The sequence below is a fragment of the Mytilus trossulus genome, chromosome 5 (genome assembly GCF_036588685.1).
Source record: "Mytilus trossulus isolate FHL-02 chromosome 5, PNRI_Mtr1.1.1.hap1, whole genome shotgun sequence".
NCBI lineage: Eukaryota > Metazoa > Mollusca > Bivalvia > Mytilida > Mytilidae > Mytilus > Mytilus trossulus.
In genome coordinates, this window is record NC_086377.1 from 67,049,751 (window position 1) to 67,066,210 (window position 16,460).

At 32.9% G+C, this 16,460-nt stretch overlaps 2 protein-coding genes across 4 annotated transcripts in view; one reads left to right on the forward strand and one right to left on the reverse strand.

The window, feature by feature from the left end:
• LOC134719101 (endothelin-converting enzyme homolog) overlaps positions 1-16,460 on the forward strand; it is a 63,282-nt gene that overhangs the window by 6,595 nt on the left and 40,227 nt on the right. Inside the window, exon 1 of one of the 3 annotated variants that reach the window (XM_063582048.1) lies at positions 13,379-13,472. The exons of 1 other annotated variant lie outside the window; for it this stretch is intronic. The gene's annotated coding sequence lies outside the window, so the exon portion shown is untranslated. Of the gene's footprint in view, positions 1-13,378; positions 13,473-13,915; positions 13,937-16,460 lie in introns of those variants that run through there. One more of the 3 variants, XM_063582049.1, reaches the window with a different exon arrangement.
• Positions 305-7,859, reverse strand: LOC134718232 (uncharacterized). The gene has a single exon (XM_063580725.1). The coding sequence runs from the start codon at positions 7,310-7,312 to the stop codon at positions 305-307; it is 7,008 nt and encodes a 2,335-aa protein (XP_063436795.1). The 5' UTR covers positions 7,313-7,859.

Sequence of the window (16,460 nt, forward strand, 5' to 3'; positions counted from 1 at the left end):
ATATGACTGCATGATGTGAACTCATTGTTGACTACTCTAAGGTGACTTCTGGATATATGGATTGATGTTTGAACAATATGTTTAAAGGTGCTGCCCAATTGATATTTGTCACATATTTTTAGAATTATGCCTTCAATATATTATGACCCACCAAAAAAGAATGCCAATAAAATGTTAAAAAATGGAAAATTGCTGAAACTTTTCGAAAAATATGGATTTTACTTAAAGAAAAATATAACACAAATAAGCATTTTATTTCTATCAGGAAAATTTTGTAATAAAATTTATACAAAATACCGGTAGTTTACAACTGTAAATCAGCAAAAATTTGGAAATGATCACTGTAAGGAGATCTTGCAAGCATCTGTTGAGAAACAGTCACACCAGAATTGATCCACAAATGGTCAAGCAGGCCTCCTAATTGATGGGTTGCTGTATTGATCACCTGTTTAAAGTGAATATGGTTCATGAATACATGCAATCCTCTATAGGCAGCTGATGTTTCAAGTAGGTTAATATTAAAATCACCTGCTATTAAAGTAGGTATATCTCTGTTAATGCTTGTAAGTATTTTTGTTAGCCATCTCATGAACTTCTCAAATGTGCAAGATGGAGGCCTGTAAACAGCAATGATGTTTATTTTAGCACTATCTCTTTTGTATTGAAGAACAATTGCATCACATACATCTGAAGATACTTGCATTTGTATAGGAATCATTGGTGTCTGCGAAAGAACTGACACCCCACCACCTCTGTTTTCTGTCCTGACGCTATGATATTGGTAGTGAAATTGTGGAACATTTATATCTGTTTTGTTCTTCTTCCAAGTTTCTGTTAGAATCATTATGTCTACACTACCCAGATAAGGATCTGAATTAATGTGGTTCTCTTTGTTTTGGACTGATCTTATGTTGAACAGGAGAACACGAAGGCAAGTTGGATCCTTCTCTAGTTGATCATAAAAAGTTTGAAGTTTCATTTCTGTACGTAAACGTGTCATTTCCTCCTTTGTGGATGCTGAAGCTTTGATTGACTCAGGTTTAAAATCAAGTAAATGAAGTCCAGAAAGTGTGGTCACTCGACTGCAAGCAACATACATCATTCCAGGTTGTCGTATATTTGAACATGACATGACAACATTCTTCAAAGTGGCACCTTGTATTTTATGAATTGTACAAGCAAAACAAAGCACAAGTGGCAGTTGTATCCTTGTAATTTGTGGTGAAGTCTCACTTCTTCCAACATGTTCTTGAACTTCGATAGGGTAAATTGGTGTACCTTGTGGATAATTGTTTAGTGAAATTGTTGAGGCTTGCTGTGTCAACAATCCACTGGATGGGTCATCAAATCTAACTATCACACATTTTGGCAAAGATGGAGGCTTAGCATTCTGGTTATAAATTAAATCTAACAGTAATCCTGTTGCTCCATTTACAAGTCCATCATTGACATCAAGGTTTTTTATTAACATGACACGAGCATGTGGTGCAAGTTCAAGAGTGTGTGGCAAATCTGCAACTTTAGAATTGACATCAAATGAAGTGACTGAAGGCGGTATATGGGTAAATGACTTTACAGTTCTGTGAGTTTGATGGTCTAAATTATGCAACATTTGTTCGTTATGATCATCCACATTTCTTCTTATAGAAAATATATGCAGAGCTTCTGAAGGGTAATCACTACCTTTGACTACTCTAGCTTTCAATGTTTCAATGTCCTCAGCTGTGTGTTCTGCTAGTCGTAATCTATTTAATGTTGCTGCAAATGGTAAATCATCTTTTTGACGCATAATAATCTTAAGTTCATGGAACTGGAAATTATTTGTCCATAAGTTAGAGAGTAAGACTCCCATTTCATCTAGATTGTGACTAGGAGAGGTGTCATATATTCGACATTCTCGTACTGGTGGAATTTGGAACATATCACCAACGGCAAGTACACAAACACCTCCAAATATCTTATCAGTTCCTTCAACATTCTTTATTTCCTGAAGACGTTTGTGAACATGGGCAAATGCTTTTCGGCCTAGCATAGAAACTTCATCTATTACAAGAATGAGCAAGTTCTCATACTTTGATTGAAATGTTGCAAGCATTGATGGATTTCCTCGCAAACTATAATAACCTCCTTTTACTGGTAGCTTTAATGCACTATGTATTGTTGATCCACCAATATTGAAAGCGGCACATCCAGTTGGAGCAGTAAGCTTAATACAAGGATGATCAGGATCTTGACCAGATGTCTGCAATGTTCTTGATACTTGGTGATAGATGGCCTTAATGAGTCTACTCTTTCCTGTCCCTGCTCCCCCTGACAAGAATATATGAAAAGGATTTGGTGACAATCCCATCTTGTATTGTAGACACCAGTCATATATATGTCTAAATAATTGCATCTGTTCATGGTTCAAACTACATATAATTTCTTGGAGCTCATTGTCTGATATTTCATGCTTTCTAACCGAACTTGTAATTGATGATCTATGTAATTGTGGCCTAACAGATTGTTCCTCATCGTTGTCATCATTGCTGTTTTGCCTATTTTCTGAATCCTGCATATTTTGTAAATTACCCTCTGGGTCTAGCATATCCCATGCATGTTGGGGAGGTCCATTCTCCTGGAATTCCTCTACAGCTTGAGAAACAAGACTTGCGTATTCAGCTATATGGTTCTTATTTTCATTCAGGATAGTCAACATATCATTATATGACTCCTCATAAAATGTATTCTCTTTCAACAGGTCTTCTTCTTCTCTCCTCCATGGCACAAAAAGTAACAGTTGTTGGTGATAATATTTTTCTGGATCCTTATTTTCAGATACAACATGCCACCTTGGTACTGCTGGGTTTGTTCTTTTCTTCATAATGACATCTGTATCTTGAAGAGTTATTATTTTTGGAAGCTCTTGATGGACGTCAGTTTCAGGCAGTGATGGGTCTTGCTCATTCTCTGACTCATCATTTGTGAATGATTTTGATTGGCTAGTAGCACGATCATACATTGAAGCAAACTGTGCAAGACATGTGTTGCTGAAAATAGGAATGAAAGGTCTGATGGCATATTTGTCAACAATACTTTTGCAATAGACATCTGTTGAATCATCTTCCAAGTCATCTAGAAGATTTTGTGATTTAAGAATACTTATTCTGTTTTCTTTAAAGTCAGTAGGAATCCAGACTACTTTGGTATTACATCTCTTGAGAGGTATGCCTAGAAGACGGTATGCAGCTTCTTGTGCACTTATTTCACGGTTACCTAAAAAGACATAACCAATATGTTTCAATCTGGTCTTAACATCAGCGTTTCTCATTTCACTAGCTGCAAGTTTCAGCATCTGGGACATCTCTTTCTCATCTTTAGTGACATAAGCCACTATATACGATATACATGCATACGCATCACAAACAAATTGTAAGTCCATATTTGCTTCCCATAACTGCAGTATATCTGGATTGTAGTAATTGATATTCCTTTCAGCTGGAGTTCTTTTTAATACAACTGTTTTGCATTTAGACAATGACAAACACTGATGATAGATGTCTGAAGTTATTCCTGCATGTTGCAAAAGCTCATCAACACTATATTTGTCTGGATCTTCTATTTTTTCTAAAGTATTAAGAACTGAGGCTAACAACGTTGTGGCATCCTGAATTTTTATGTTTCCCACAGTAGCATTCGATTCTGGTTTAGCAGATGCAATAATTGTCCTGTTACTTGGTGGTTTAGGATAATGAAAGCGACAGCTGTTTGACTTCTTTTTACAAGCTACAGAATGTGAATGTCTTTGTTTCTCATTGACATGCTCATATAATGGATCATCAGGATTGGGAAGACTACAAGTAATGTATTTATCAATGAATGATACAATCTCTTCATTTGGTGCAGTCTCTAATCTAGGTGCATTTTCAACCCAAAGAGCAATATGAGCATGAGGTGAACCTCTTAACTGAAATTCTGTTCGTTGAAAATAGCAAGTGACTTTGCCAAGAGGTTCCATTTTGCTGAGAATGACATTTTTGAAAAATGATTGTAATCTATGATCGAATTGTCGTGCTGCTGTGATAGGATTTTTTCGTAACCACTGATGGACTTCACCAGAAGACATGTTTTTTACTTCTTCATCTGATATTATCCTTCCTTTTTGAGCTGCTATTGATTGTACTGTTTCAGGCCATTTAGTATCAGCACATGATAAGGTCAGAAACCAAGTAAAGGGTCCTTTGCTCCTTACTAAGGCTAGAAGTTCAAACTGAGCATGCTGCCAATAAGACGGTGAGCCCCTTACTTGCTGGAGAAATTGAAATGCTTGATCTTTTACAATAATTTCTTTCAAGCGACCAGGATCTTTTAACTGTCCTGCTGTTATATCCTGTTTACGAGCTTTTCTTACTGCTATTGATATTGCATCATCTACTTGTTTTTTCTCAGTGGCATACAGTGCATAAAAAATGTAGGACATGTTTGTGGCAAATCTTGTATCAACATTTGTTAGCCTATTCACAAAATATTTTTTCAGAGACAATTTTCCATTGCCATTGGAATGTTGAATATCTGAAAAAGTTCCTTTTCCATAAGGGAAACATGTTGGAAATGCTAAAGCTTCACATTGCTTGTCCATAAAAAGTGGTTTAGGAATTTCATTCTCTCCTGGAGCTATACTATATGATTCAACTCCTGTATGCATAATATTAGAAGGATGCAGGCAGGTGTCATACTGAATGCCTTGAACTTTATTCTGTACGTTCTCCTCATCACTATTAGTATGTTGTATTTCATTTTCATTCATCTCCTGATCCTGGTTATTAGTATTTAGATCAGTTTCATTGACACTGTTTTCAACTTGGGTATCATCATGATCATTGTCAAAGTTTTCAACATGAGTATTATCATGATCATTGTCACTATTTGTTTCTTGTAATGTCTCCCATAACTCTTCTTCTTCATCTCTTGATCTTTGTTCCCATGTTTCGTCAATTTGTACATTAGTGTAATACTTGTTGTGTCTTTTTAGCCAAGACAAGCCGTGTCTAATTGTTTGCGGCTTGATAGTTTGATGAAGGTGATGGCCTTTATATTGTAGTTTTCTTTTTAATTTTACGGGAATAATTCCTGCTTCTGTTGGTGTTCTTGGTAAAGTGGAAGTCACTTTGCTAAGGTTTACTGGCACATTCACTAAGTTACCCTTGAATCCTTTTTGACCACCACGTGGAAGGTTTAACAACTTGTAAAAAAGTATCCGTTGAGACAGCAACACTGATTCTAACTCAGAAAGATTTTGTAATTCTTCTGGAATCGAATCCAACTGAAGTCCATTATTGACAGCATAAATAGGAAGTTTGTTTGATTTAACTGTGGAAGAGCAAGACTTGCATATATATTCTAATCCATCAAATGATTTATAGTTAGTAAATGATTTACTTATAATGTCGGTCTTTGTTTTATTAAAGTTTTTCTTCACTGCTTGTATCACAGATGATCTAAACCAAGTGCGATGACAACAAGTACAAATATATGAGGCAAATTCCTTTTTTGATCTTTTAAAGTCTGATATATGTCTTTTTTCTCTTGAAGCTTGTTTTCTTGTCTTATCTCTCACTTTATCAGTAATAGTAGTTTGTAAATCTCTACTCTTTCTATTTGCAAATTTTCTTCCTTTATCCTTACTTTTATCAGAGTTGATAGTATTTTCATCTCTATTTTCTCGCTCTGTTGTCTTCCTTCCTTTATCCTTACTTTTATCAGAGTCAATAGTATTGTCATCTCTATTTTCACGCTCTGTTGTCTTCCTTCCTTTATCCTTCCTTTTATCAGAGTCAATAGTTATTTCATCTCTTTTTTCTCGCTGTGTTGTTTTCAATTTTTTATCTTTGCTTTTATCAGAGTCAATAGTATTGTCATCTCTATTTTTTCGCTCTGTTCTCTTCCTTCCTTTATCCTTACTTTTATCAGAGTCAATAGTTTTTTCATCTCTATGTTCTCTCTCTGTTTTCTTTTTAACTTTATCCTTGCTTCTATGTGAGGCGATAGTTATTTCATCTCTTTTTTCTCGCTGTGTTGTTTTCCTTTTTTTATCCTTGCTTTTATCAGAGTCAATAGTTTTTTCATCTCTATGTTCTCTCTCTGTTTTCTTTTTAACTTTATCCTTGCTTCTATGTGAGGCGATAGTTATTTCATCTCTTTTTTCTCGCTGTGTTGTTTTCCTTCTTTTATCCTTGCTTTCATCACAGTCAATAGTATTTTCATCTCTTTTTTCTCGCTGAGTTGTTTTCCTTTTTTTATCCTTGCTTTTATCAGAGTCAATAGTCATTTCATCTCTATGTTCTCTCTCTGTTTTCTTTTTAACTTTATCCTTGCTTCTATGTGAGGCGATAGTTATTTCATCTCTTTTTTCTCGCTGTGTTGTTTTCCTTCTTTTATCCTTGCTTTTATCACAGTCAATAGTATTTTCATCTCTTTTTTCTCGCTGAGCTGTTTTCCTTTTTTTATCCTTGCTTTTATCAGAGTCAATAGTTTTTTCATCTCTATGTTCTCTCTCTGTTTTCTTTTTAACTTTATCCTTGCTTCTATGTGAGGCGATAGTTATTTCATCTCTTTTTTCTCGCTGTGTTGTTTTCCTTCTTTTATCCTTGCTTTTATCACAGTCAATAGTATTTTCATCTCTTTTTTCTCGCTGAGTTGTTTTCCTTTTTTTATCCTTACTTTTATCAGAGTCAATAGTTTTTTCATCTCTATGGTCTCTCTCTGTTTTCTTTTTAACTTTATCCTTGCTTCTATGTGAGGCGATAGTTATTTCATCTCTTTTTTCTCGCTGTGTTGTTTTTCTTCTTTTATCCTTGTTTTTATCAAAGTCAATAGTATTTTCATCTCTTTTTTCTCTCTGTGTTGTCTTTCTACTCATATCCTTAATTCTATCAGATTCAATAGTTATTCTTTTTCTGTTATTTCTTTTTGTTTGCTTTCTAGCTTTATCTTTCAGCCTTTGATTCAAAACTTTCTGCAAATCTCGCTTTTCACGGTGAAGCTTCACTCTATGTCTTGTAAAAAGCTTTTTCTTCATATGAACTTCAACTGGATTCTCAGTGTTTGAGTGAATTTTTGGATGTATATTTTTACTAAGTGTTTTTTTTCTTTGTTTTGAATCAATTTGATCAGAAGCATCACATGTTTCTAGTTTTCTTTTCCAACATTTCTTATGTTCAGTATCTAAATGTGACATATTCACTGTTTTGGAATGCGATACAACTAAAAGTTTTGTTTCTATAGAATCAATTTTGTGACTGTCAACTTGTATATTGCTATTACATTTATTCATCTTCTTCTTTTTTTCCTCTGATAAATCTGCTTGATTTTTCAGGTATTTTGTAATCCAAGAAGTGACTTCAATATCATCAGGCGGCTGAAATAGAAAGTAAAACTATTTTAGAACTTGACTGAAACAAATTATTTATTACAGGATAATGACAATATGTTACTGATTAAAAATTTACATAAAATGTCAAGATGAAGAATAGGAATGAAAGCCTGTTCATAGATAATTTGTATTTTTTCTATGTATTATGTGTAATTTTGTCCATGTACATTTCTCATGTTTAATATTGAGAACTTGCCATTAACATTCCTCATTGTAGAAACATCTTTTTAACGTACCCTATTCATTTTTCCAGTTCTTGTAATTTGTTTCCTTTGCCTTTCTTTCTCTTTCCTTCTTCTATTCATACTTCAATCTAAAAAAAAAAAAAATTTTATTAATCATTATAAAAAGTTAGTACACAAATAATAAGGTTAATACACAAATTATAAGGTAAACTCACAAATTATAAGGTTAAAACACAATTTTTAAGGTTAACACCCACATTATATAAAGTAACATACACATTATGAGGTTACAGGATAGAGTCTGGGTAATGACTAAATGACATATGTATTATTAATAAAAGCATAAGCACATATTTACTATGACCTAAAAGATTATTGTGAAAAATAAAAGATTTTAAATGATTCTGTAATTGGCATTCTCAGTGATTATAGAACGTATATAATAATGTTATCCAGTCTAAAAAATATCTTGTCAGAATTATTGTTCATTTTGTAATCAAGTCTAGCCTATCTGGCACAATACACAAAAAAAATCATGATAATGTTTCAGAAATATTGTTCATTTTGTAATCAAGTCTCGCCTATCTGGCACAATACACAAAAATCATGATAATGTTTCAGAATTATTGTTCATTTTGTAATCAACTCTAGCCTATCTGGCACAATACACAAAAATCATGATAATGTTTCAGAATTATTGTTCATTTTGTAATCAACTCTAGCCTATCTGGCACAATACACAAAAATCATGATAATGTTTCAGAATTATTGTTCATTTTATATACAGTAGTATGTCCTTTCACTCAGTTTTTAGTGTGGCAGTAGGCAAGTTCTTAGTAGTCTTAGGCTCAATTTCTGAATTTTGTTCTTGTGAAGTAGAAGGCGGCTCTTGTGAAGTAGAAGGCAGCTCTTGTGAAGTAGAAGGCATCTCTTGTGAAGAAGAAGGTGGCTCTTGTGTTGAGGTCATGGATACATCTAGGTCATCAAACTCCAACTCAGCAGTGTAATCCTGAAGTTGTTTTGACAAGGTTTTAATCTTGTCTTGAAGAGCAGTTTTCTCTTTCATCAGTGTTTTCTCTCTAAATACCAATGATTTGTTCTTCTGTGTAGATGAATCTAAATCCTTCTTAGCTACATCCATAGCCACATTGCATTTCCCTTTCATTACTTTCATCAGCCTGCGAACTCTCTCTATGGTTTTGAGTGCGTTGTCCTGTTCTCCCTTCGTAATGTCATAACAAGCGGCTTTTAACTGTACATCAATATCATTAATGGAGTCAGTCAATAGTGCATCTAAGTCTGGTTTCATTTGTTTAGCAGGAGAGGCCATTGCTATCTGAAATTTAATCTATATTAGACAAAGTTTGTAAGGCAAGTTTAATATGTTTCTAAGATTTAAGGAAACAATATATAATCCCTTGGACTGATTTTCTTCTTGTTGCAACCTAAAATATATAATATGTATTAATAATTCTAATATTTACCTCCAAGACCTCATGCCCTATAAAAATGGTAAAGCCATTATAATGTTGAACTAATTGTTGAAGGCTGCACAATGTACTTCAGTTTCTAATAGGTACATCATTTGATTTATGCTGGTTCTCTTGATTTGGAGCGGACACAATTTGTTACAGACAGATGGACAGACAGACTGATTTATGCTGGTTCTCTTGATATAGAGTGGACACAATTTGTTACAGACAGATGGACAGACAGATGGTATGATGAACAAACAGACAAACCCATGGAAAGACAGACAAACGGATGGAAAGACAGACAGACGGATGGAAAGACAGACAGATGGATAGACAGGAAAGACAGACAGACGGATGGAAAGACAGACAGATGGATAGACAGACAGACAGACAGATGGATAGACAGACGGACAGACAGACTGACTGACAGTGTTAGTTAGTATACATGTCAAATCTGGAAAAGATCTCTTCCTTGGTCAATTGTGCAGAGCTGAAAAAAGCAATTCAAAAATTAATTAAGACTTTTGCCTTTTGTCAATACTATGCTCTGTACTGAAATTGTCATCATCTATAAAAAAAAATATTCAGTAGAAGTGCTCTTGTTACTAAATTTGATGATAATCTCTAGACAAAATTATGAAATAAAAAACATTAATAAAATGTAAAAATCATGACCTTTTAGCCAGCCCATTGTAGTAAATATTTTTTTTCTCTCAAATAATTGACATTAGTAATGTGAATGATAAGTTTATATATATAATGAACCCAAAATATGTGCAATATGAAAAGCTACACAAGCAATAATTGACATTAGTAATGTTAATGATAGTTTATATATATAATGAACCCAAAATGAACCCACAAAATATGTGCAATATGAAAAGCTACACAAGCAATAGGCTGTTACCAGTGCAACCTCTAGGAGGATCTACATTATACAAACGTAGCATTTGTAATGAATAATGCAGACAGGTCATGCATAATCAGACTTTAATCCACTTTCATCTTCCATTACCATAATTGCAAAAAAGTAACAATTGTCATATATATATAACTGTAAAACTTGTAAAAAATAATAACTGAAGCTAAAGGTAAAAGTGGGTAAAATGTGATTATAGATAAAGCAAATAAGCTGTGAACATATTCTTTTTATCAGTACAAAACAAGAGATTAGAAAAATATATGTTCTCCAACAAGTCTGCTTTGCACCATAAAAACATGCAGAATAAGGCTGTGATAAAAGGTGATATAAAAAAGTAAGAAAGTATAGAAAATGCAAGCAAGCAATTCAAATAAGCAGCAAGATTATAAGACAGGTTCATTTAGAAAACAGCACAACAGAAATATCATATACATTTAGAGAACAGCATGACAGAAATATTTTAAATGCATTTACATGAGGAAGTTGAAATACATACAAACGTAGCATTTGTAATGAATAATGCAGACAGGTCATGCATAATCAGACTTTAATCCACTTTCATCTTCCATTACCATAATTGCAAAAAAGTAACAATTGTCATATATATATATAACTGTAAAACTTGTAAAAAATAATAACTGAAGCTAAAGGTAAAAGTGGGTAAAATGTGATTATAGATAAAGCAAATAAGCTGTGAACATATTCTTTTTATCAGTACAAAACAAGAGATTAGAAAAATATATGTTCTCCAACAAGTCTGCTTTGCACCATAAAAACATACAGAATAAGGCTGTGATAAAAGGTGATATAAAAAAGTAAGAAAGTATAGAAAATGCAAGCAAGCAATTCAAATAAGCAGCAAGATTATAAGACAGGTTCATTTAGAAAACAGCACAACAGAAATATCATATACATTTAGAGAACAGCATGACAGAAATATTTTAAATGCATTTACATGAGGAAGTTGAAATACAGTACTTACTTTAATTTCATTCAATTTGATTGTTGAATGATACTCCACATCTATTTTTGGAGGGTATCATGACACATCGACACACAATCTGGAAACACACACTCTGGTGTCATGTACAATCCGACAGACAGACGGTCAAGTATAAGTATGAAATATTAACGGTTCTCGAGAGGTAGAGCGGACACAATTTGTCAAAAACAACGAACCGATGGACAGACCGACTGACTGACCTTTGACCTAGGATGCATACATTATGACACATTCTCTGGTGTTGGTTAATATATATGTTAAGTTGAAAATGTTTGTCAGGTATAAAGTATGAAATAATAACAGCTGTCCTCTCAAAATATAGTGTGGATCAAATTTGTTAGCGATGGACAGACCAACAGACAGACAGACCTTTGACCTAGGAAGTTGTACATACATCATGACACACCCTCTGGTAGTGGTTAAAATGGATGTCAAGTATAACCTTTGAAATCATAACGGTTCTCAAGATATAGAGCGGACACGATCTTCACCACAGGACACAGGGTTGTCAACTGAAATTAAAGTTTTTGACCTTGACCTTTGACCTAGGAAGTTTTACATACATCATGACACACCCTCTGGTGTTGGTTAAAATGGATGTCAAGTATAACCTTTCAATTCATAACGGTTCTCAAGATATAGAGCGGACACGATCTTCACCACAGGACACAGGGTTGTCAACTGAAATCAAAGTTTTTGACCTTGACCTTTGACCTAGGAAGTTTTACATACATCATGACACACCCTCTGGTGTTGGTTAAAATGGATGTCAAGTATAAACTTTGAAATCATAATGGTTCTCAAGATATAGAGCGGACACAAAGTAAAGTGTTACGGACGGACGGACAGACGGACGGACAGACGGACGGACAGACGGACGGACAGACGGACAGACGGACAGACGGACGGACGGACGGACAGACTGATCACTATAGGGCGACCCGCCTTAGTCGGCGGGGCCCTAATTAATGACAGGTGTCAGAAATTTAGTAATGACTAGAGGTTATGGCAAGCTATGTCAGTGACATAGCTTGCAAGTACATGTATGAGCAGATGCTTAAACTCACAAGGGTCCGGAAACGGTCATATATGCCAGTCTTGACCTAAACTGAAAGTATTTTGTTCTAAATGAGTAATTGGGATTTAGGACAAATTTTATTTTTTTACAGAAATATTTCGGTCATTTAGTTGAGATCGAGTTTCTAACATTGTTTAAATCACCATTTTGAACTTATTTTTTGTTTGTTATCCTTTTCCTGTAATAAAACTGCCACTCCAGTATTTTTAAGCTATTCATTACTGGTGTTACTTAACTGGTAACTCTGAAAATCTAAAACAAGACCATGATCATAATTCTGCTTTCTGTTGTTACCCCAAACTTTACAGTGCTAACAACGAAACAAAATAATGGACTGGTTTGTTAAAACCTTTCATACATTTTGTACCACAAAACCACTATATTTTTGACATAGTTTATATTAATTTTATGTGTAAAACAATACATTTCCTCTTTTTGCATGAAAAGATGTCATAACCTCCAATATATTGATCAATCCTAAATTATATAACAAAGGTGCATGTACATGTAGCACAAATTTCTGCATAATTTCAATAACTGTTATATATCATATTTTTTTCCTGTAAAAAAACTTAAAATTTAAGCTAAATGTTTTGTCTACATTATAATGGTATACTGGTATATCTATTTTGCAATGTATCATTACATAAAACTCTAAATAGAGTAGCATAAAATGAAAGAACAACAGGCATGACAGGTGCAACAGCATGATGCTTCCAAAATGTTTTTTTTTTTTTTTATTGTTATTCAATTTTTTTTCATAGATTCAGCTACTATAGTGATATAATAAACCATTGAAAGGCATACGTTTACTATGGTCACATCCTTATTTGTCCTAAATTGAAAAAATTGTAACCTTGAATACATTTTGCATATTTTAAATCTCACCTTGACCGTAGGGCATTTAAAATCTATAAGAGTTATTGCCCTTGAAAGATGATTTTTCCAAATTTTGTATCTTTTTTTTCATAAACTGTGATAGGAGAATTTTTAAAGGTGTACATATATCAAACACATATTGATATACATAAAACAACAAAATAATCATTGATGCAAGATCTACAAAAACTAATCCTGGATGTTAAAGTGATTCAATCTTTGATTGAGGGGCCACGAAGGGGACATTTGATAACTTTTCCTTCTTCTTCAACTCATATAGAAATGTATACAATAATCATACTCAAGCAATATTATATATTTCAACTTTGATCTGAAATAAGATATTTATAAATTAGCTAATTTCCCTTGAGATTGGAATCCCTGTGTTGAACCCCTGTGTTGACAATTAAACATCTGTTGCAAAATACTATGGATAATGCATCATATATATTGATATGGATATATTGATTTAAACTTTAAAACATTTACAATAAATCTTTACTGTTGTGGAAAAGACAGGTGAGTAATGTATATATTTTTGTCACCAAAGTTTACAAATGGACACATCTAAAAGCTTGGAGAATTCATTTTCAGTTTTTATAGATTTTAAGTTTGTCTTGGTTTGACAATGAATATAAAAACGAAATATCTGGAGCATTTAGATTATTATTTAGTGTGTTTACCTTGTGTTTGTTATTGTTGCTATTTAAATAGTGGGGAAGTAATCATTTTTTTTCTAATATCTGTAAAACACTTTTAACACCATTTAAACACCAAACTTTAAACATTGTAAATAAAATAGTCATACATGTAAATAATTCATAAAAAGAAATGCTTGGGTATTTAAATTTTGTTTCAATGTTGAAACTAAATCCAAATTGTTATAGTAAACGTTTTACCATACAGGAAGTTATTCAACCATAAAATTGTAAAAAAAAACATTTGCTGATAAGCAATTTATATGGCTATCTTTTCCTTTTGTGGTAAGATATTTATTTGCAACATAGGTTCATAGCTGACTATGGTGTATTGGTTCACTCAATGTTGAAGGCCCTATGATGATCTTTAGTGGTTAATTTCTGTGTCATTTGGTCTCTTGTGAAGAGTTGTCTCATTGGCAATTACATACCACATCTTCTTTTATTTATACAGGGTACAATATGCAGGAATATATCTATTATAATTCATTGTTCAAAAATTTGTTACTTTTTTCCACCTTATTTTGAGAATTCATTTTTATGGTGCCAACCTCCAGCCATTAAATTTATTGTAGAAAAAGTAATGAACAGTGCATGTACATGGTGTTTGTAAACATGATATTAGGCAACTCTGGGATGATGCCACTGTTAATATTTTTAGATAATTGTCATAAATTTTTCCACATTATGCGAAAAAATCAAGATTTTATGGAACGTCACTTATATTTCTGACATCACAAATACACAGCTACTTTTGCACAGGTACTATTTCTGTACCAAAAATATAATATTCAGTACTATTTTGTTACTTTAAAATTATTGTAATATTTAGGTACCTGTATTTTACAGTACTTGATTTGTACTTGAAATTTAAGTACTACAGATTTTTTGTTGCATGGTTACATTTTCAGCATTTTGAAAGTTTGTCTTCTTTAATTCTCATAAAGTTATGATGTTCAAACATGGAATACTGTGATCATTTTTGGTATTATTTTTGTACCAATATTTTAAGTACAAATCAAGTACTGGAAAATACAAGTACCTAAATATAACAATACCGGTAATTCTTAAGTAAAGAAATAGAACTAAATATTAAAAGTAAATTTCCAGTACTACAGATTTTAAGTACAGAAATAGTACAGAAATAGTACCTATGCAAAAGTAGCTGTTGTACATGATAGTTGTGATGACACAATTGAAAAAAAAACCTTTTATCATCATCAGCCATGACCATGATGACATATAATCATTATGTTTGCAAGATAAGTATCCAAATAGTTCTTGTTTATTTAAATCAACAAACTATTGTATTGTTTGTAATTGTATTAGTAAACAATTTATGATTATGAAACTATTTTTATAGCATGGATCCAGACTTGGGGTAATTGTAATTGTAATCGTTAATCAGCTGTAATTGATTACAATTTTAAAAGAAATCATTGTAATCATTAATCAGCCAAAAATCTGATTACATGTAATTTAATTTAATCCATTACTTTTCAAAATACCCTGTAATCCTGATTACTTTCTTATTACATTCTGATTACAATGAAAAAAATGTAAAACTGTGTTTATGGTCATTAAATGAACCACTTTGTTATTCATATTTAATAAATATTTAACATGTTAAAATGGTTTGGTTTACTTTGAACATGTAATTAATTTGTCTACCTCATAAAAAATAAACTATTACAGTATTGAAAAGTCATCATTGGCCTCAGCAGAAACATATACTACAACTACATGAACTATGTATATACCTCTTGCCTTAGTAAAAGATACTGTGCATATATTCATAATTTACAATGATTAAACGATGTACATATTAATATTTGATAATAACTGTTATACATTCAAGTAAAACTTTTCTTTAATCCTGAATTATATTCTTTTGTTAATTTTGTGATTTTTGTCAACTTTGAATTGACAGGCTGATTGATTAAGGCTTGTTTTTATTGCAATTACCAATTGAGTATAGCTGTAGGGAAATATATATGATAAAAGATTAATCAGACATGAAATTTTCGGTGTTTTGCATTTGCGCTGATCTGCATTTCATTTGCGCCGATTTTTTGTCGAGCCTGCAACTTTTGTTGCAGAAAGCTCGACATAGGGATAGTGAGCCGGGGGTGGCAGCTACGGCGGGGGCGTTAGCTAACTTCTTAAAAGCTTTATATTTTAGAAGGTGGAAGACCTGGATGCTTCATACTTTGTATATAGATGCCTCATGTTACGAAGTTTCCGTCAGTCACATGTCCAATGTCCTTGACCTCATTTTCATGGTTCAGTGACCACTTGAAAAAAAAGTTCAGATTTTTTGTAATGTTGAATTCTCTCTTATTATAAGTAATAGGATAACTATATTTGATATGTGCGTACCTTGCAAGGTCCTCATGTCTGTCAGACAGTTTTCACTTGACCTCGACCTCATTTCATGGATCAGTGAACAAGGTTAAGTTTTGGTGGTCAAGTCCATATCTCAGATACTATAAGCAATAGGGCTAGTATATTCGGTGTATGTAAGGACTGTAAGGTGTACATGTCCAACTGGCAGGTGTCATCTGACCTTGATCTCATTTTCATGGTTCAGTGGTTATAGTTATATTAGTTTTTGTGTTTTGGTGTGTTTTTCTCATACTAAATGCAACAGGTCTACTATATTTGTTGTATTGAATGATTGTAAGGTGTACATGTCTAGCGGGCAGATGTCATGTGACCTTGACCTCATTTTCATGGTTGAGTGGTCAAAGTTAAGTTTTTGAGTTTTGGTCTTTTTATCTTATACTATATATGCCATAGGTCAACTATA